Source organism: Gymnoscopelus microlampas (genome assembly GCF_963454915.1).
Source record: "Gymnoscopelus microlampas genome assembly, chromosome: 5".
NCBI classification, from domain to species: domain Eukaryota; kingdom Metazoa; phylum Chordata; class Actinopteri; order Myctophiformes; family Myctophidae; genus Gymnoscopelus; species Gymnoscopelus microlampas.
Genome location: NC_139942.1, coordinates 39,676,078 through 39,697,371, shown reverse-complemented (window position 1 = coordinate 39,697,371; position 21,294 = coordinate 39,676,078). Strand labels below are relative to the sequence as shown.

At 42.3% G+C, this 21,294-nt stretch overlaps 1 protein-coding gene across 1 annotated transcript in view; it reads right to left on the bottom strand.

Annotated features, from left to right (window-relative positions):
- Positions 1-857: 857 nt before the first annotated feature.
- Positions 858-21,294, bottom strand: part of LOC311045087 (MAGUK p55 subfamily member 7-like) — a gene marked incomplete at both ends in the record, with an annotated part of 31,764 nt that continues 11,327 nt past the window's right edge. The window contains 13 exons of the mRNA XM_084056895.1: positions 858-878; positions 3,939-4,100; positions 8,540-8,683; positions 9,759-9,867; positions 11,248-11,341; positions 11,724-11,804; positions 14,828-15,004; positions 18,646-18,690; positions 19,353-19,364; positions 19,594-19,655; positions 20,294-20,490; positions 20,705-20,779; positions 21,090-21,175. Coding sequence (XP_083913021.1) covers positions 858-878; positions 3,939-4,100; positions 8,540-8,683; positions 9,759-9,867; positions 11,248-11,341; positions 11,724-11,804; positions 14,828-15,004; positions 18,646-18,690; positions 19,353-19,364; positions 19,594-19,655; positions 20,294-20,490; positions 20,705-20,779; positions 21,090-21,175 — 1,265 coding nt within the window. The remainder of the gene's footprint in view (positions 879-3,938; positions 4,101-8,539; positions 8,684-9,758; positions 9,868-11,247; positions 11,342-11,723; positions 11,805-14,827; positions 15,005-18,645; positions 18,691-19,352; positions 19,365-19,593; positions 19,656-20,293; positions 20,491-20,704; positions 20,780-21,089; positions 21,176-21,294) is intronic.

The following is a 21,294-nucleotide window of genomic DNA, read 5'->3' as shown; positions in this document are numbered from 1 at the left end:
TTTGGCATATCCGTTTTCCTGTTCTAGTTAATTTCCCCATAGCTGCATTTGATTGGTTCAGCAGCAGAGTTCAAACTAGAAACACATGTGAAGGTGACATGTGTTTCCGGTTCGAATCCGCTGCCAAGCCCATGGGAAAATGAACTGGAACAGGAAACAAGTATGCCACCTTCTGAAAACCAGGGATTACTGCTATGCACAGAACTGATTACTTTTAATCTTGTAGGCTACAATCAATCAGTTCATCAAATAAGTTTGACAAAATCAGAGGCAAATATTGTACTTTTACTCCACTACAATTATTTGAAAACTTTAGTTACTAGTTACTTTGTAGATTTTGATTATTATTACAAAACATACATTACCCACTTCAGTCCTATATACATTTCGGCCATTTAAAAATAGCAGATCTACAAGCTCACAATGCGTCGAGATGCAACACATTGTGAGCTTGTAGATCTGCTATTTTCAAAAGATTTTCACACATTTTACACATGTAACTTGTGAAATGGGACACTCTGCATACTTTTTACTTGTAACATTTCTACATTGTGGCATTGATAATTTGAGTACTTTTTACACCACTGACCAAGGCTAGGCCTACTTGAAATGATCAGGAGTTGTGTTCGATATGCTCGATGATAGCCTAACCAGTGCTAATGAATACCTCAGTCAGTCATCTCAAGCTTCTGACTTACCGTAACACTGTACCCCATTGATTTGACCATCAGCTTCACGACGAGTCCCACGCCGCCTTTACAGTGGGGTTTTATGTCCCATCATAACTCTTTCTCTCTCTCTCTCACACTCTGTTTGTCTGCGAGGGCCCAAATCCCAGGAAACACATTTACTTCCCTTCACATCACTGCTCTCCTTTCCTAACAAACACGACATGATGGACACATTAACACTCCTTCACACCCAATTGACCACGGCGTCCAAAAAAGAATGAAGGAAACCCCTTGAATGTGGAGGAATGCAACCATTAAACAGAATTAGCTCGAGTCCACCTCATGTGGAGAGACAGGAGAAATGTGCTCCATGTGCCTCTTCGAAAACCATGCATTCAAATGTGGATGTTTGTTAATGGGGTGTCACTAATGGCAAATTGGTGCCAATTATGTTTCAACTGCCTCAATAATGGTAGCTTACTGTAGAGCACAGCCACGGACCTGTTCACAAAGAATAATGATTCATGTTAGAGCAGCCGTATGACAGCCAGCCTGCAATTTAACAGGAATGGAAAACTTACCTTACTCTATAGCTACAGTAATTAGCCTAACTGATGCTTTCAAAGAACCATGTAACAGTCAACATACTGAGCCAGAGTTTCTCAATTTCTTTTCATGTCAAGTAATATGTATTTGGCTGCGCTGCGGACCCCCATCTGAAAATATTTTGTGCCAGGGACCCCATGCAAAATTTGTGTTGTTAAAATGTTTCATGTTTCATTCAATGTTGATTTTTCAAAGGTTTTTTGAAAATAGAAGCTCACATTTGATATTACAAGCTCACAACACCTGATCGGCTATTTCCAAATAGTCGATGTACTGTATATAGGGTTAAAGAGGTTAAACTGATTTTAATTACTTACTAATTTAGCTGGGGACCCCCTGTAACCTTCTCAAAGACCCCTGGGGCTCCCTCTACCCCACTTTGAGAACCATTGGCCTAACTGATGCTTTCTAAGAACAATTTGTAACAGTCAACATACTAGGCTACGCAAATAGCTGTTACCTGATAGTTATGTATACATTTTGACCTTGAATTTTAGCTTTTTAAGGGAAATTAAAGATAATACAGTGAGTTTTAGAGTAACATTGACAAAAATGTCCTGCTACATTCTGACAACATTTATTGAATATGAACAAACAAACAAAAAACACAATATCTGAAACATAAATCAATTTCGGGGAAAACAGTCGATGTTTATGTCAGCTATATGTGGCCGATGTTGACAATGGATAATGTCGTAGTACTAGTAGCCTAACACTGGTGTGGTCCTATAAAGGAGTAGTTCACCCAAAAAATGACTTATTTTCTATCAATTACACACCCCATAAAGCCTTGAATTCATGGACTTTTTTTAGATTTTGTCGCATTCCTAAGCCAATAATTTGATGAGACTCTTTGAGTCTCCGTCTCCAGTGAGTCTCCTACCAGAGACTCCGCCAGTCATCAAATTATTGGCTTAGGAATTAATGCGATTAAAAACTAGAAAATCTCCTTGTACCTTGTATTCAAAGCTTCATGGGGTGTGTAATTGATAGAAAATAAGTCATTTTTTGGGTGAACTACTCCTTTAAAATCATCGTCACACGAATGAGGACTTGAAGTGGTGGTTTAAAACATGGCTCTTATTCCACAGAGGCTTTCAGCGGACCGTTATCTTGTTTGTACAGCGTGTTGTTGGCAAAGTATCCCCTTCTTTGACTACCAGGCCTACTAATAATATTTCTCTGGTGTGCATTACAGTTAATTGAAGTGCGGCATCTGTCAGAATAATTACATGCTGATGTTTGTAACTTGGCAGAGAAGGACCGCACGCAGTTGTGGGGAGGTTTGTGTTTTTTTCCCCCCCTCTCAGTTGACGACGTTATTTTAGCCAAATTCAAACTCAAAGAGCAAAACACTGGCTCTGGAACAGAGGGAGGCAGATTTATACTTTGTCGTATGACGGTGACGTGCGGCAAAAATAGCCGATCTATATGCAACACATTCTGCGCCCGACTGTAGATCTGCTATTTTCAGTGGAGGATGGACACAATGGTATGATGGAGTTAAAATCAGGCAAGAGAGTGACAAGTGTTTCTTTTTGGCAAATTAGTTATATAGCCCAGTTGTTCTCAAACTTTTTCACGACAAGGACCCCCAAATTGATATATATTTGGTGGCAGACCACCATCTAAAAATGTTTTGTGCCAACCAGAACAGAAGAGAAACACAAAAAAGTCACTGACCCAACTTTGAGAACCACTGGTCTACATTCAAGGGCCCTGGTGGAATACAGTCCTAGTTCAACAACATCTGGGTGTTAGAATAAATCAGATAATTTAAATATTTAATGCTATAGTTCAAGTGTGAATTAAAAGATGAACAGGGTTTTAAACAAGCTATATTAGCTATCCTAAGAGTATGTTATTATTATTGCTTCTTTCATTGTATTTTGCTTTGTTTTGCTTTGAGAAAAACATCATTCCATGTTCTTGACCTCTTAAACACTACTACGTGTAAGCATAAAATGATTACAGAAAAGAAAGAAAAGAAATAAGAGCATATAGGTTTGTCATTCAGATGACTATGCTATATTTGCATGGGCAGGCGATCCTATAGTTCAAATCAAGCCTGTCAGCAGAGGTGTAAAGTCACGTACATTTACTCAAGTACTGTAGTTTAAGTATTTTTCATTTTACTGGAATATTTCCAATACTTTATTTCTACTCCACTACATCTCAGAGGCAAATATTGTACTTTTACTCCACTACAATTATTTGAAAACTTTTGTTACTTTGTAGATTTAGATAATTATTATTACAAAACATACATTAAACCACTTTATCCACCAACAATATATATACTTTGGTTATTTGACAATAGCCGATCTACAAGATCACAACGTGTTGCTATACGAAGCGTTGTGAGCTTTTAGATCTGCTATTTTCGAACTCTTTTTTTTTTCTTCTTACATTTTGAAAACTTGTGAAATGGGACATTCTGGGTAACGAGTACTTTTGCTTTTGGTACTTCAAGTACATTTTGACGCCAATACCTTTGTACTTTTACCCAAGTCAATTTTCAATACCAGACTTTTACTTAGAGCAGAGTATTTCTATACTGCTGTATGGATACTTTTACTTGAGTAAAACATGTGAGTACTTCCTCCACCACTGCCTGTCACATGACCAGAGCGTCTCTTTGGAGGAGTGAAGCCATCCTACAGGCATCCACTGGACCTCTGCTTCCTCCATGTGCTCCAGGTCGGCCCTCAGCTCTTTGAACGCCACGGTGACATCGCCATTGACAACCACCTTGTCAAACAGGTGACCGTATTGGCCGTCCATGACGTCCGCCGAGCCAATCATACCCTCGAAATCCTCCTCCTGCGAATGAAAAACACCTGTGTCAACAATCACTCCACACAACCTCCACAGGATGTGCACTTTGCCTGGATTCTGCTAAGGCGCAGCCTGCCATGGACGAGAAAGACAAGTTTATTTTTTTATTTTAAATGTATTATTTATTTATTTTTCTCACACAGAACCAGGAGATAATGTGATCCAAAGATTTACTACTCCATTGACTTGCTGTTTCAAGTATTTGGGAAAAAGCCTGTATCTCGGCTCCTGTGTTTTACTATGTATTTTTGCCCAGACATGCTATTTTCAACGGCGAATAACAAGCGAACGGGAGGTCGCAATGACATTTATTTATTTTTGCGGAAGCACACTGAAACCCTCCGTGATTAGCAACCATCAGGGGACCGATCATACTGGAGATAAATATTCTGTGACTACTTGAAAAGGTAAGAAAATCGAAATCGTTGGCAGTCTGGGCCTTATTTAGTTGTATACTCTGGCAGTGAAAGAGTTAGGATGTCGGACGTGAATCCATTTCACAGTGATCTCAGTGTAGCTTGGATGGATATGAAACAAATCCCATGAAAACGGCAATGTGTAACATGACTGTCATTACATGCTGGGAGTAAAGGATAAGAGGGCTTTTGGCAACAGCTGCTCTGCAACTTGTAAGCATGGCCCAATAAGATATGCCTGAACTCTGTTAAGGCTTTCGTGGTTGGCAACAGGCAGCCTGTGGCCATGCTGCAGCACAGGTGTATGACCCCGGCGTTTTAATAAGGGCAAGCGGGGTTGAACGCTGCATGAGAAGCCAGATGGGTGTTACGAAAGTGACCTGCAGTGATCGCCCGCCCTGCCAAAGACATGCACCATTCCATGACACTCATACAGGCAGACGCATATATTTGCTGCACGCTTGTGGAGACTGCCAATTTTATAGATCAAGTGGAACTGTTACTTGGATTAGATTCCATGTTGTAACAGAGTATTTCTATATTGCAGTATTGATACTTTTACTTTGTACTACTTACTAAGTAAAAGCATAACTTTTTCCAGCACTGGTTCAATGTTATGAAATATACAAAACAAACTATTTTCCCCAACCCCCTCTGTCTCTCTCTCTCACTCACTCACCCTGCCATCTATCCCTCTCTCATGCCTTCATTCACTCACTCACTCACTCACTCACTCACTCACTCCTGTAACTCTGCCACCCCCTTTGGCGAAATGGGTCTACTGTATGTAGCTTCTATGGAGCAGCTGTACACCCACTCCAATAACGCTCTCTGTCTCTTAAAACTCACATAGTCAGAGGGTCAACCATGTGGAAAACAAGGCATGTCTGTGTTTAACTGTGTATGTGGTGGTCAGGCAGCCGTCAGGCAGCCGCCTAGGAGGGCACCCTCTCCATGGGGGAGGCATATGCATCCTTGCCCCGCACTGCATTCTCTAGAAGTTTGTCCACCACGCCTGTTCTCGCACAAATTATAGTCCTGTGTGTACACACAATCTGTCTGTTTTAAAGATCTTTTGTTGTGGTTGGTTTTCTTGGTCCTCACGATTGAAGGAACATGGGGTCACGTCAGTGCACTAACTGGCTACGCCATGAGACTGGCTTTTTGTCCAAAACATTGGTCCGTACCCATGCCCATACAATTGAATGGAGGAGTTATGGCACCAAGTGAAGACCTGCAAGAGTGATGGAAAGTGCATGTAGGCTACCCTACACACATCTTAGCCACATGCATAATGTACACACACAATCAATGTACTTTTAGTACACAAATTAGTGATAGGTATACAGCTGCAAATTGCAACCATTTTTTACCATGATATAATTAAAATTACATGAAATTATATGATAATGTTATATGAATATCAAATGATCTAAGAATTAGCTTTAGGACGTGACCCCTGATGATTGACATGTATGAGGAATCAATGAGCAACAATTGGTCCACTTGGAAGTGGCTTTTATGTGCAACAAAAGGAAATGGATTCTCCAGCATTTTGAGAGGACATGTGCTGCATTACAGCCAGTAGAGCCCAGGGCGTTTTTTCTACCAGAGCAATTCTTGAGATAGAGCGTTCACCACTTCCATTTGTGACAGACAGGTGTGTGTGATTCTGTGAAGCCACGTCCACCTGTTTCCGTGGGAATTTACTGGGGCAAAGGCCTGGTGGGGGACATATCCTGCGGAGGCACAGGAAGTAGGAAGTAGTAGCACAGTGTGTTTACATTTGCCAGCAGAACATAGCTGGTCACAGATTCCATACATAGACATATAAAGGTAGACGCCTCCTCTGGCTCTGAAGCGTCTGTATGGCGGACGCGCTTCCGCTTCTGGGGGGGCAGCTGGAAATTTCCGCGTGCGTCACAGAAGGGGGCGTTCAGTAGGCCAATCAGAGCAACCTGCAGGTAAATAATTCACACCCAGGTGTTGTAGATTCTCCTGGGTCAAGCTTCTTGTATCTTCTCTGTCTCTGTGTGTCCGCTTTAGAAACCGCATACTGTATATTCTGAAATATTTCACCAAATCAGAGAGTGAGAGTGACTTACTGCAGAAAGTGAATTTTAACGAGCCGACCAAGGCCTTTGCTGGACAGAGGTCAATAAGGGTCATAACGTACACTTTCGATTTCTTCTCTTTTTTCAAATCAGTCAAACCTCAGGATGTATAAGGTTTAATAAGTGTAGCCATATTCTTATACATAGGGCACAATTGACCCCACACAGTAAAATTCTCAATACCTTATTTATACACTACAGAGTTAAATTAACACTGGCCCTATTTTACACTCTGCTGAATAACTATCTTAGATACAGTAAGAAAAGACAAATTGCACCTTAGAGCAGCCCTAAGTTGGTCTTAAATCCAGTCCAGTCACGGCGCAGGTATTTCCTTATATTTAGAGAGGGCGTCTTCATTAAGATGTGCGCCCCCCCCCCAAAAAAAAATCCATCCAAATTCAACACAGCACTCACATTCAACAAGGTAGATGACATTTCTGAGAGACTCAGCATCATAGAAAACGTCCATGCACTTTATTTCAATAAGTATGCCTACACTTTATTACTGATAGATGATGTTCAAGCCCCCTGGCTTCCTTTATCTATCTCTGCTCAACATGTCATCTCATATTTTAGGCTCCTGACATGCACTGCAGTCCGTCATGCTTTAATAAGTGCTATAAAAAGTACCTAACTCAGAATGAGCATGTCATTATTAAGTTGATATGTGAAAATATTACAGATGTCTTTTGGGCATAGGAGTCATTAGGCTACGCTACGGGAGGAAGGCTTAAATTCTGACCCCCGTCCCCTGACCTCATTATATTATATTATTAATTCTGCTCCCATAGAAGGTGCTTTCACTTCGTGTACGATCCGTTTCCACAGCAGAAAATTGTTTGACTCCTCCAACTTGCTGAATCTGTCATGTAAAATAACAATACGCAACTAGCTCTTACAGGGAATGGGACATGACACTCTGATTTATGTTTTACCCAAAACACACCCATGATTAAATCAGAGATGACCATGCACCTTGCACCTTGCGCTGCGCCAAGAAAATGTACTGCTTGACAAACAAAACTAGAGTTGGACACACACCCAACACATTTGTGCTTTGCGTCATAGATCTTCTAAATTTTCCTGTGTAACAGAGCCTGTGGGCAGGTCTAGCAGCTCTCTGAGGGCTTTTCTACATGTTGATGTGCTGCTTCTGCCTGTCATTGTCTGTGTTATGCTGTGGATATACTAGTTGATTCAGAGTATTGCTCTGTTGTTGCTATACTTCTGTTGATGTCATAACGACATTGTGATCGTGTGTATAATTTGCTTATGCATAGTGCGGGATACTGCAATGACTCTGTGATTGTGTGTATGTGTTTCTGCATAGTGCAGGGTACTGTATATATAATGTGGTTTATTGTTGACAGTGTTTTTGTGATGTTGTTCTTCTTTTTGCCTCCTGGCATTGTGTTGTTACTCTTTCAGTATCTTACAGTAATTATTTTACTCTGTACCTGTACTTTAACTGCTGTACTGCCTCTGGCAACTGAATTTCCCTCATGGAATGGTTTTGTTGACTACTGTTGACGGCTTTGAGTTGTGACAGGATATGACTGACTGGGTGGTTACATGATGTGACAGGATGGGTTCACATCATTGGATGGGTTTGGTGGCAACCGCAGTTGGTTTCTGCTTGAGGTAACTATTGTGTCTCTCTTTAAGGTATTGACCTGATCTCTAATACATGTGTGTGTGTGTGTGTGTGTGTGTGTGTGTGTGTGTGTGTGTGTGTGTGTGTGTGTGTGTGTGTGTGTGTGTGTGTGTGTGTGTGTGTGTGTGTGTGTGTGTGTGTGTGTGTGTGTGTGTGTGTGCGTGCGTGCGTGCGTGCGTGCGTGCGTGCGTGCGTGCGCGCGTGCGCGTGAGAGAGTGACATTATGGTTAGCCTTACTGAAAATATCCTGGCTGGTTTGTTTTCTCCTCCGTCAGAGATGAATTTAGTTCTCCTTCTAGTGAAACGCAGCTCTTCGATCCGCGGCGGCTTCACAAACACAACGTATGGCCTGAACTCAGCGGTGTACAAATGCTGTACTACCTGCAGGTGATGGAAACACAGAATGGGGTAGTGGTGGGCTGGTGATGGGTGGCAGGACAATAATTCATTTTAATACAACTTGGAGCACAAACAATTCACACTCAGCGTCTAGTGCGGGGCCGAGTATGGGTATTTTTTTCATTTCAAATTGATGCAAAAGTTTCATTTTCACTACCAAATTGACGGTAAGGGTCTATAAAACATTTTTGGTTCGAGTGTCAAGCACTCAAAGAAAATGGCCTCTAGGGGGTGTCAGCGGTTCCCAACCCCACACCAGCCTTAGCAAAATATGGTATCTGTTATAACTTTTGATTGGATTATCCAAAATGGTATTATGGATTCAGGATCAGGAGTAGCAACTGGTATTTCACACATGTTACCCAAAGAAGCAACACCACAAGAATAGTCAGAAGAGGTCTATGTGCTTACGTAGTGAATGAATTGCTTGTTAAGGTTTTCAATATTATGAGGAATCCAATGCCATATTCTGATTTGAAATCAAATGTGAGTAAAGTGCTTAAAACTCATACATATTGGGACAATTGTCATTTAAAGGGACAAATAATTTGGAAAGCATTCCTTAACAAGACATTTCTTCACTTGTAAAAGTGTCTAACAAGACATTAGAGTAGAACCCATGACATCTGAAAGACCAGGGAGCCCTGGGTTGTCCCCCTGCTCCCCTGTACCGATTTGATAAGCTCCAGATTCAGGGACTGAGCTGGGCCATCCATATATATCAGCATAGTGGTGGACGCCATCTTTATATGGTCAATTTTGAGGCATCAGCAGACATTTTTGAGCAGGGCATTCAGCATGGATTCAGCACCCCTTGTTACCCCTAAAAACATGTGCAGTAGACTCATTTCGATTGTTACCATTTTCTTAGCCTTAACCTAAATGGTTCTATAGACCCTTATCTTCAAATTAGAAGTGAAAACAACACTTTTTCTTCAATTTGAAATGACTGACTGTCCAGGCACCCCACTAGTCAAAGTCCACCGGTGATTGGTTCTTTGATCGTTTACTCATGCAAGGCTAGTGATTGGTCAAGTGTGATGGCTTTGTCACTCACATTTGGCTGCACGTCTAAAAGGCACACCTTGTTCTCCGCTATCACCTGGAGAACCGAGTCCATACGGATTCCATAATAGTGGCCCCTGTATCTGCCATATTCAATGAACCTAGAGAGAGAGAGAGAGAGAGAGAGAGAGAGAGAGAGAGAGAGAGAGAGAGGGAGAGGGAGAGAGAGAAGGAACAAGAGAGAGAAAGTGATGAAAGGAGATAGACACGAACAGAGAATAGAGATAGCAGGCAGACAACCCAGCTGAAGGCCGGTACAGTACACAGTGAAATCCTAATAATTTCGAGAACTCGTCTGGCTCTCGATGTTTAACCCATCGACTATGACTCATTTGAAATGAATGCTGACCGTTTTCCAAAGCATAGTATGGTTTGTCTGATCAACTTGCAAACTTGCTTGAGATAGGTAATCAACAGACTACATCTTTTAGTCAAAGTTAAGTTATTGTTGTGATTAGACCTGGGGCCGATTCTAGAAACGCCTTCTTAATCCTGACCTAAGTTTTCTGAAAAACTTCAAATATTTATTCCAAAAATTACAACAAATGTATGTTGCTATATACCAGGGGTCTTCAACAGGGGGTCCTCAGAGTTACTACAGAGGGTCCGCCAAATCTTTGTCTGATAAGATTTTTTTGTTGACCTCAACCACTTGAACCCTAGCATCCCTTTTCTGAGGAGAACTTTAGCAAAAAAATAGCAGATCTATTGCGAGGCGTTGTGAGCTTGTAGATCGGCTATTTTTGGCAAAGAGGTGTTTGGTGTAGAGGGAAAAAAGAGCAGACCAAGTAAACAAAAAAAGCTGAACCTAAAACACAGTGTTATACAATATAGAGGGGGTCCCTGCTTCATCTCTCTCTCAGCTAGGGGGTCCTTGGCCTGAAAACGTTGAAGACCCCTGCTGTATAGCAACAAAAACCCCAAAAGGGGTCCCGTCCTGAAAGGTATAGTTACAAATAAGGGTTCCCGCCCAGAATGGGTTAATGCATTTTACAGCACAGATTGATTTGAAAATGCTTGCCGAAAATAGTCCCTGGAGAAACTGTATGAACAAGAATCTATTGTCCATGACTTATTAATTGCGCAGTGATATTTTTCTTTAGTCTACTATCTGCTGGTTACTGAAATATCCTAACAAATATAAAATATATTCACCCCAGTAATAAAAACTTTCCTGAATAAAAACTTTCCTTTGGCTCAGACAAGGACTCGTGTTGGGAGTAGTGTGGGCTGCACATGGGAGAATGTACTGCATGGTTACAATTCAATTAAATGGGCAGACCATTAACAATAATAGACAATAATACCTCATTATTGCTTTTATATGTGTATTTTCCACCAAAATAAGTTCACTATTAAACGGTATGATTTGCATACTGAATTTCCAAAGTTCCCCGATAACTGAGCTTAACTTCCCATGGAAAATATTTAACACTTTACGGAAGTTTATTGAAATTTTACTGGAACCTTTACACCCCTACCGATGACTGATGATGTCCTCTTCAAACATCTGCCGTGAGATAAAATGATAGTCCATCCCATCTTTCTCCAGCATCCTCTTCTCTCGTGTGGTGTCTGAGCGAGAGAGCAGAATGAACGAGAGAGAGAGAGAGAGAGAGAGGGAGAGAATAGTACTTTAACCAGATGGAGTTGTTTGGTATGTAGAATAGGTATGCGTAACCTCAGACTTGGGTCGAATATGTTTTTTCAGCAATTCTAGGCCTGGTAATGAACGCCAAAACATTGAAATGTAAATCAAAGATTTTTTTCTATCAGAGTGTTAATTTCTCTGACTGACCTGATGGGGTGAACTCCCACCTTCCGCTTCTCAAAATATTTGATTTGGAGTTATTATGTAACTATAAGTTAGTATGTTATCAATCGTTATCCGCGTCATTGCAGCCCAGTCTGTGGCTATGCTGTTAAACGATAAAGGATTTAGACCTTGGTATCTTACACGGCATGGCGACACCGTAGTGCTCAGGATCAGAGAGCAGAAGCCTCTTCATCAGTTCACTGACACCAACACCGCTGGGCCCTCAGGAAAACAAAAAACACTGTGTTTTAAAGGGGGGGGGGGGGGGGGTTATGCAACATTGCACTCAGCACTAATGTTTTCCTGACGACAAGCCCGGGATCAAACAGTCCTTCATCCTAGTGATTCAGTGATGCATCTGTATTTATCATTAGAGAGAGAGAGAGAGAGAGAGAGAGAGAGTGAGATAGAGAGAGAGAGAGAGGAGGACCAGAGAGAGAGAGAGAGAGAGAGAGAGAGAGAGAGAGAGAGAGAGAGAGAGAGAGAGAGAGAGAGAGAGAGAGAGAGAGAGAGAGAGAGAGAGAGAGAGAGAGAGAGAGAGAGAGAGAGAGAGAGAGAGAGAGAGAGGAGAACCAGAGAAAGAGGCAGACAGATAGAGCTTTGATTCCATATTGATTTCAGTCTGTCTGCATCTGTCACCAACACTCTCTCTCTCTCATCTGTCACCCAAAAGGCTCCAAGTCCTTCCATAAGGCCTTCTGGGAAATCCATAGCATCATGTCATGATGTGACATCTGTGAAGATTGCACACTTCAGTATGAGTATCATTGTGACTGGGGGATGCATTTAGGATGAGGCACATGCTGATGTGGACACGGAAAGACATTTATACACACGTTAACACACACACACACACACACACACACACACACACACACACACACACACACACACACACACACACACACACACACACACACACACACACACACACACACACACACACACACACACACTCATGCACACATGCACACACACACACACACACACACACACACACACACACGCGCGCGCACGCACACGCACGCACACGCACACACACATGGAAAGACATTTATGCACACATACACATGAATACACACACACTCACACACACGCGCACACGCACGCACACCCACACAAACACACACACACACACACACACACACACACACACACACACACACACACACACACACACACACACACACACACACACACACACACACGGAAAGACTTTTATGCACATATACACACTGTGGTGGAAAGTAACTAAGTAATGCACTTGAGTAAAAATGTGAGGAATTTTTACTTTACTGGATAATATAAAAGTTGTAATACTTTTACTTCTACTCCACTACATCTCAGAGACAAATATTGTATTGTACAAATATCTACAAGCTCACAATGCGTCGCTTTGCGGCGCGTTGTGAGTTTGCAGATTTTGAACACTTGTGAAATAGGACATTCTGCATAATGAGTACTCTTACTTCTGTAAAAGACAATTTTGAAGCCAATACTGTTTGTATGTAAATTTTGAATACCAGACTTTTACTTGTAACAGAATATTTCTGCAATGCAGTATTGATACTTTTACTTGAGTAAAACATTTGAGTACTTTTTCCACCACTGCATACACATTAATACACACACACGCACACACGTGCGCGTGCGCGCCGACACAGCATCTGGGACTTTCTTCTGATCAGCATCACAGGCCCAGCCCCAGATTGCATCAGGCTGAAATGGAGTTGCTGTCTGCAAAGTAGGATTCCTGACATACCTGCCTTTTCCATCACAGAGCTGCGTGACCTCAATACATTACAAACTATCAGGTTCATAGACTCCCAGCTCTTACATTGCTAATGCCTTATACAGGCGCTTTAAAACGGTGAAGAGGAGCATCATTGGGCAACGGTCCGTTTTTCAACGGATTCAAAAGATACATGATCTTTAAAAACACTTAAATTGCCTGGCCTTGATCTACGATGAGCTTCCCCTGGCGTTAACAGTCTATTGTCTCGTTCAAAGTGGGTAGAAAATGCATTTAGAACAAAGGTTAAATTTTCGACGGAACCAAACCTGATCCAGCCGGTCCTGTTTTTGAGATTTCAAGTTTGGCTTTCCTTTCCATAAACTCTTGTTGCCAATAAGCTACATATCCCCTATTGATGACCTCCGGTCAACGAAGAGCCTTTACTGCAGACAGTAAAACAGAATCCAGAGTCGGGGTGGACTCCAAGTCAATTAAAGCGGCCTAAAGCTAAATCCAAGCTGTCTTAACTGTTCCAGTTTGATGATGGAGAGCTTGGCCGACTTTATAAAAAAACGTATTCACAATCCAGTCATCTCTCTCTCTTTCTCTCTCTCTCTCCATCCATCCATCCATCCATCCATCCATCTATGATCTCTCTACTTCACATCTCTGTGCTTACAACACCTCTTCATTTTCCCCTTCCTTTCTTGGTCTTTCTCTTTCCTTTAAACCTCCCCACCCACCCCCACTCCTCTCGTCTTGGCCATCAGTTTTTCCTCCTTCGTGGATTACCTACAGCCATATTGCCATATGACATTAAAAAGGCCTGCAGTCGGGCCTCATGGTAAGTTCCCCTAGGGAGATATATAGCTAAAAGATACATACACCAGACCCGCTGGACTGGCAGTAAACCTAACCTCGGGTGGGCTCCTAAGCAACCTTTGGGACCACAATATATTTTTGACTCGAGTATTCTGACAGTGTTTGGTTTACTCTGATGGAGGTGGATTTTTCTTCCAATCAAGACCGAAAACCATTAATCTTCATCAATTGGTTCTTTTTAACCACTGCATGCTCAGACTTGAACGTGTGTGTGTTTTTGTTTTTATTGAATAAACTAAAGCCTCTTGAATCCACTGACTGGACTATCAGGCCATTGGACAATCTGGTAATGTTGGACAGCACTTGGGTATACATTTCATTGGGGATTTCATTTTGCGGCTTATAGTGCATATTATTTCGTCCATGGTTTTGCCAAAGGTATGCATATACAGTACTTGTCAGTGGTATACTATACACATAAAGTATGGCACTGTGGCTCGTCAATCCAATCACAGCATGGAAAGTGATTTAATGAGCTAATTATATGGTGCTTTAAATCCAGGTTGGTGGCCAAAGTCTCTATCAACAGCCACGCCACATCTTTTGAGAATTCCATTACTGGAATAATCCCAACAACAAGGGCATCATCAACGCGACACCTAAACTAGGTGCCCGTATCTTCTCTTACCGACCAGAAGGACGAGGCGGTGTCTGTCCTTTGGATCTCTGCGGTAGGGCACCACCTCCATGTAGGTGGGAGTAGTAGGGGCCAGGCCCTCCATGCCTACACTCCTTCTCCTCCGGGCCCGTGCTTCTCTGGCCCGGCTTCCTCTCCTTCCCAGTCGGAAACTCCTCCTCAAGGCAGCTGAGATAAATATGTGTGGGAGATACAGAAAGAGTTATCTTATTTTACATAATTATGTCAGATTGTTAAGAAGTCCCTCTCGATGAGGGACGGGTTGACACATAATTTGTCCCCCGTAATAATGGCATTATTAATAACGACAGTAACCTGGCCCGTCTTGAGTCATAAAACACAGTCCAACATCTTTCCAGTGAGCGTCAAGACAGCAATTTGATCTGCTTTGTGGCAAGTTTGCTAGATCTCTGGAATGATTTGAGCACTTACATGATAATTTAAACAAATACTACCCTGACATTTTCACTAATCCACTGCCTTCCTGTTATATCTCTAAATAAACTCCAGCCATATTTCTACCCAGCCCACAGCAGTATTATAATCAGTCCCATCTGTTTGTTTGCGTGTGTGTGTGTGTGTGTGTGTGTGTGTGTGTGTGTGTGTGTGTGTGTGTGTGTGTGTGTGTGTGTGTGTGTGTGTGTGTGTGTGTGTGTGTGTGTGTGTGTGTTCGTTAGCAATATAACTTGAGAACAGAAGGGGCAGATTTTAATAATACTGTAATGATACATTTGGACGGATTGATCACTAGGCTGTCCGAAGAGATGATTAACTTTGGATTTGAAAAGGTCAAAGATCCAAGTCACAATCGAGAGCCGTAGAACTAGAGATGGTGCAGGCACGGGCAGGGTTATCACCACCTAGATGCAGATTGTAGGGCTGTCACGATTATGACATTTTCCTTGACGTTTAATTGTCACTCCAATAATTGCGATGAACTATCTAATTGCGCTTCTGTCGTTGAACATTATGAATACAAAATACATTTCTTTTTGGCTTTTAGGCTTTGTAAACAAATTATATAATAATTGCGACAGTCCTATGCAGATGCATTTGTTTAACTTTGGGTCTGCACTCAACTTGTAGCCACCCCTCACTGGGGCTGTTTAACACTGATTCAGATGGTGGCAGTGATATGCTGATGACAAGATGGATCATGACGACACATTGAGAGAATACTTTGAGCACATGGGTGACAGGCATCCGGATGAGCAGTGGTGGGAAAAGTACTCACATTGTTTACTTAAGTAAAAGTACCAATACTGCAATGTAGAAATCTGTTAAAAGTAAATGTCCGGAATTGAAGATTTACTTGAGTAAAAGTACAAAAGTATTGGCATCAAAATGTACTTAAAGTACCAAAAGCAAAACTGCTCATCATGCAGAACGTCCCATTTCAAGTTTTCAAATGTATAAACATCTTTTGAAAATAGCAGATCTATTAGCTCACAATGCGTTGCATCGCGACGCATTGTGAACTTGTAGATCGGCTATTTTCGAATGGCCGAAATGTATACAGGGCTGAAGTGGTTAATGTATGTTTTGTAATAATAATCTAAATTTACAAAGTAACTAGTAACTAAAGTTTTCAAATAAATGCAGTGGAGTAAAAGTACAATATTTGGATCCGAGATGTAGTGGAGTAGAAGTAAAATTATTGAAAATTGGAAATACTCAAGAAAAATACAAATTCCTCAAAATTGTACTTAAGTACAGTACTTAAGGAAATGTACTTTCCACCACTGCTTGAGAGCATACGAGAGTACAGATGGGTGACAGGCATCCGGATGAGATCCCCCCCCCCCCCCCCCCTATAACACTTACACTGCCACCTCGAATCTGTTGACAAGCGCTATAGCTTGACTCAGTCTCAAGCTGCACCACTCCCGGTGCAACGCGAGGCAGAGAAATGACAAGTTGGGAAATTGAGCATTCTGGAATAATTCTGTCACGCATGGCTTGTAAGGGCTGTCTGACAACCAATATCTCTGCCATATGAATGTGGTTTTGGTTCCGTTTGGAACCATTATGTTCCTAAACTGATGGTGCCAGGGCTGTTTAGACATCAGCTGTAATTACACTCCGTAAACATAATCTGTCCTTTTGCCCTGCTTTGTTTGTTTGGTCTGCTCTCGGGGTTTCAGGGTTTTGTTGACATGCTGCTGATGAGTGACTCAACCTGACAATTTCACACAAGGGTCCGTGCGAGGGTAATAGATAATGAAAAAAAGCCCATGTTAGACGGAAAATCGTGAGTTGTTAGTTCTGCAAGGAAATAAGATCTGCACTAAGAGGGAAAACAACATTACAGAGTGTACCGACCATGATCTGATACGATCTGGCATGCGCTGAAAAGCAAACAGACACAAAATGAGGAGCAGCTCTCCTCCGTTGCAAAATACTCCAGCGCTTAGCATTAATTAGCCAATTTCTGTTTACTTTCATAAGCAATTTAAATTCGGGGAGTCCTATGAGGCTCAGTGGTTTAACCCGCCAGCTCTGTTTTTGGTCTGTATTGGATGTTATGATATCTTTCAGTCTGCCAGAACCTGACTGATGCCTGTTAAGGATAACGGTTGAGAGACCGTACTTGCTGTATATTGCATTCATATATTAATTGTTGATAGACGTTTGATAGATTTTACATATATTCATTCACATATATTCTCAGTTTAAAGCCTGTTGACCTGTTGTACATATATTCACTCTCATATTCACTGTTTAGTCTGTATGTCCATATCAATTGTCAATATATATTCACTCATATATCCAGAAGGAGCGAGTGCATTCTCCGGCCTGTATCAATAAATGTTATCTCATGCATTCCGGTTACAGACCCGGTGCAAATGTATAGTGTCAAAATCTATTCTGTTTAAATTGATTTTGTATTATCATTTATATTAGTTTAGTTCTTGAATCTAGTAAACTAAACACCACGTGCAGCCTGTACGTGTGTTTTTCTTAGCCTTGCCTTTACCTGTGTTTCTACAGTAGACTGCTATATAGTGTCTTCTTCACTAACTCTACCCACTGTTGGATTGCGCGCATGTGTGCCATCAGTCTTATGGCATCTTTCAACCACATGAACTCTACCCCTTTTGTGGACTGAACATTCACCAAAAAATAGCTGATCTACAAGCTCACAAAGCATTGCAACGTGAGCTTGCAGATCGGCTGTTTTTGTGGAAAAGAGAGAGACAGAGAAATACTAGCGGGCCTAGTATAGTGCCCTGGGGGACCCCGGTCAACTAAGTATATAGGTTTTAAGTGGTTAAGTGATCAATAACAGTTTGGTGCTCAGACTTAGAGGAAAGACAGAGTCTGAACCACATCCTTGTGGGGGAACCTGGCCTGGCCTGAGGAAGATGAAATACAGGTTATTAAATACATATGACTACAATTGATAAAATGCAACATCTGCGATTCACCTTGCCTCATACACACGAGGGCCTTTCCATAATCAGCCATAATAGACCCACGCAAACACGGGCGTATGCAAGGCAGGCACTGTCACACGCGCGCACACAGCCCATCCGATCCATAAATTGAATTTGATCCGATCCGATCCATGAGCCTAGGCAATCATGGGGAAAATGGTACAATGTTTCAAAACCTCATTTGCTGTTCTAGTCCATCCTCCAACTCTCTGAACCACAAAACTAAATCACATAACCTGGTTTGTAAATAGAACCACGGTTCAGTTTCCTGCCCAGGGTTCATTCCATGTTCTCATCACACAGGGGGGGGAGGGAGCTCCCTTCTCCAGCGTGTCAGTGGGGGTTATAAGGGGAGAAAGTCAGATATCTCACCAATGTTGAGTCCTGTTATAGCTCCATAGTCTGCGTCCTCCATAACTGGAAAAAGAGAAGAGAGAGAGGAAAGCGAGGAAATTATGGATTGAAACCACAAGACAATGACATATAGGCTATTCGTTACTCTAAAATATCATACTGGAAGCATGAGCACATGTTCTGAGTTCTGACCCAGATGTTCAAATGTCAGCAACAAAGTCGCAGTGTAAACAGAGACAGCGACGTACGACTAACAAGAGTTTTAAACCTAAATGATATTCGCAGTATATGATGAACACGGATGCGTCCTCTCCGCTCTTTCAAAATGATTGCTGGCGTTAAAGTAAATCACATCATGGGACGTTGCTTAAGCTATTTGCTATCTTAAGCTAAAATAATTCTTTAAACGATTTGGATTTGGGAACAGGAATTGTTTGCTCTGGCCGCAGGGTTTTGAAAAACGAGAGCTACCTGAAATCCATTAGTCAATATTTCAAGAATGAGTTCATCCTTGAAAAGTTTCAGTATTTTGTAAGCAGAGTTCTTGGTTTGGCTAATAACTTTCAACCGTTTTCCACTGTGATGTCAAGTGCTGGAACGAAGCTCTCTCCCCGTATTGATTGATCATTTCTAAGTGGTTAAACTTTCCAAAACTGGACAAGGAGACCGTTCTATCCAAAGCATATATCAGACATTGAGAGGAACAGAACAGGAGATGACAGTACCTTGCTCATCATCTGTGCAGCATGTGGAGAAAACAGGACAGGTTGAGTACAACAGAGGGGGTGGGAGCTGCTCACCCGTGACATTCACTTTGACCGTGACCTTTAGCCAGCACCTTTCACCTCTCGTCTCTGGTCCGAACCATCTCGGATAGGTTTATTGGAAAGTGTTTAATGAGCTTTTTTATTCTTTGCAGGTGGGGGATCTGGGCGGGGTGGGGGGTTATGTTGGCTGTTCGTTCACCTGTTCGCCTGTAGGCTCGCTGGGACTTGAACAAAGCTTGAGGTCGCTGTAGGGCAACTCTCCTGTAGGGAAACAGGGAAAGCATTAAAAAACAAGACGGGGGGGGGGGGGGGGGGTTGGGAGTTAATTGTCTTGCTCAGGGACACCTCGACACATTAGCGGGGCCAGGAATCAAACCTGGGACCTTCTGCTTCCCAGGCAGGCTCTCTACCCATTCAGCTATGATCGCCCAATGCAGAACCACGGCCGCACCGAGATCTGTAGTGTTGCTATAGCTCCGCTATCACAGTAGTTCCCAAACTGAGGGTTGGGACCCCCCAAATTATTTTGGTGGGGGGGTCCCTTTGGGGGGTTGGGCCTGAAAAGTTTGGGAACCCTTGCTCTATCACACCGTAGTGTATCTATGTAAGTTGAGTGCCTTTTTTTGTGCCTATAGCTGCGCCTTGGGTCGGCTCTCACAGTGTCTGTTCGCTCGCTACCAGTCCCTGGTGCCTGACACTGTCGAGTCAGCCTCATCCTTCTCTCTCTGACCATGTCCGTAACCCACGGGAGGCCTCCGCAGCGGTACAACGTGCGTGCAATGTTGGCAGGAGGGAATAGATAGATGGATGGATGGATGGATAGATAGCTGGATGCATACAGTATACTGATCCGTACTTATGAATAGACGACTAAAGGACGGCCAGATACACAGACCCACCTCTCGTGGAGCTGTTGTGAGGGGATGAGGCCTGCGCGGGTGTTGCCATCTGCATGGTGACAGGCCTGCCACCAGGTGTCATCCTCCCTGCTGACAATCTGGAGGATGTCACCCCTCTTGAAGCTGAGCGCCGCCTCCTTACAGGGAACGGTGGGATCCTCCCTGGGATCATAGTCAAACAGAGTCCGCACAAACCCCTGGGGAGGACACAATCAGCAGATCAGTACATCAAGGATTGCTAGATATAGTCAGTGGTGAAGTATTGTATTGCAGTATACAGTGGTTAATTGTTTGAGTCAACAGGGAAACCTATTAGGTGCATGCAGCTCCTAATATAGGTCTACGGGTGCTCCAAATCAAATGTACTATCTAATTATAAATATTACTATATTATATATGAAAAATGATCACCTTTTTATTTGTTGAAAGGTCTTCCTTGGTAGGAGCAGGTATCACTTTGAATGTAACGTCACCCTTTGATCGAGCCTTGAAACACAAAGGACAACAGCCGTCATTGGATAATTCATTTGAAAAGAAAGCAAGGTAGAAAAGAAGGAATAAAGGTAGGAAGGGAGAGAGAGAGAGAGAGAGAGAAAGAGAGAGAGAGAGAGAGAGAGAGAGAGAGAACATACAAAACATTCAGGACATTACACGACCGCAATGAAAATAAGCCCTTAAGGCTTTTTGTGTTATCTTTTTAGCATCATTGTATAATCGTACCACTGTACTATTTGCAAACTGTAAATAAAGTATTCAATCGATCAATCAAATTCAAAGAAACAGCTGCTGGACTAACAAGGAGTGGAAGGATCTCTCTTGGTTTCTTGTTCTCGACTGATACTCCATTGACTTCTCTCAGCTCATCTCCTTCATGGATCAAACCTTTAAAAGAATGCACACACGTCAACATATTAATTTATGTCGTCTGGTATCTGACATTCACCCTATGCAGAGGGGTCTGATGTACAATCATGCCTCATACAGTATACTGTATGTGTTGA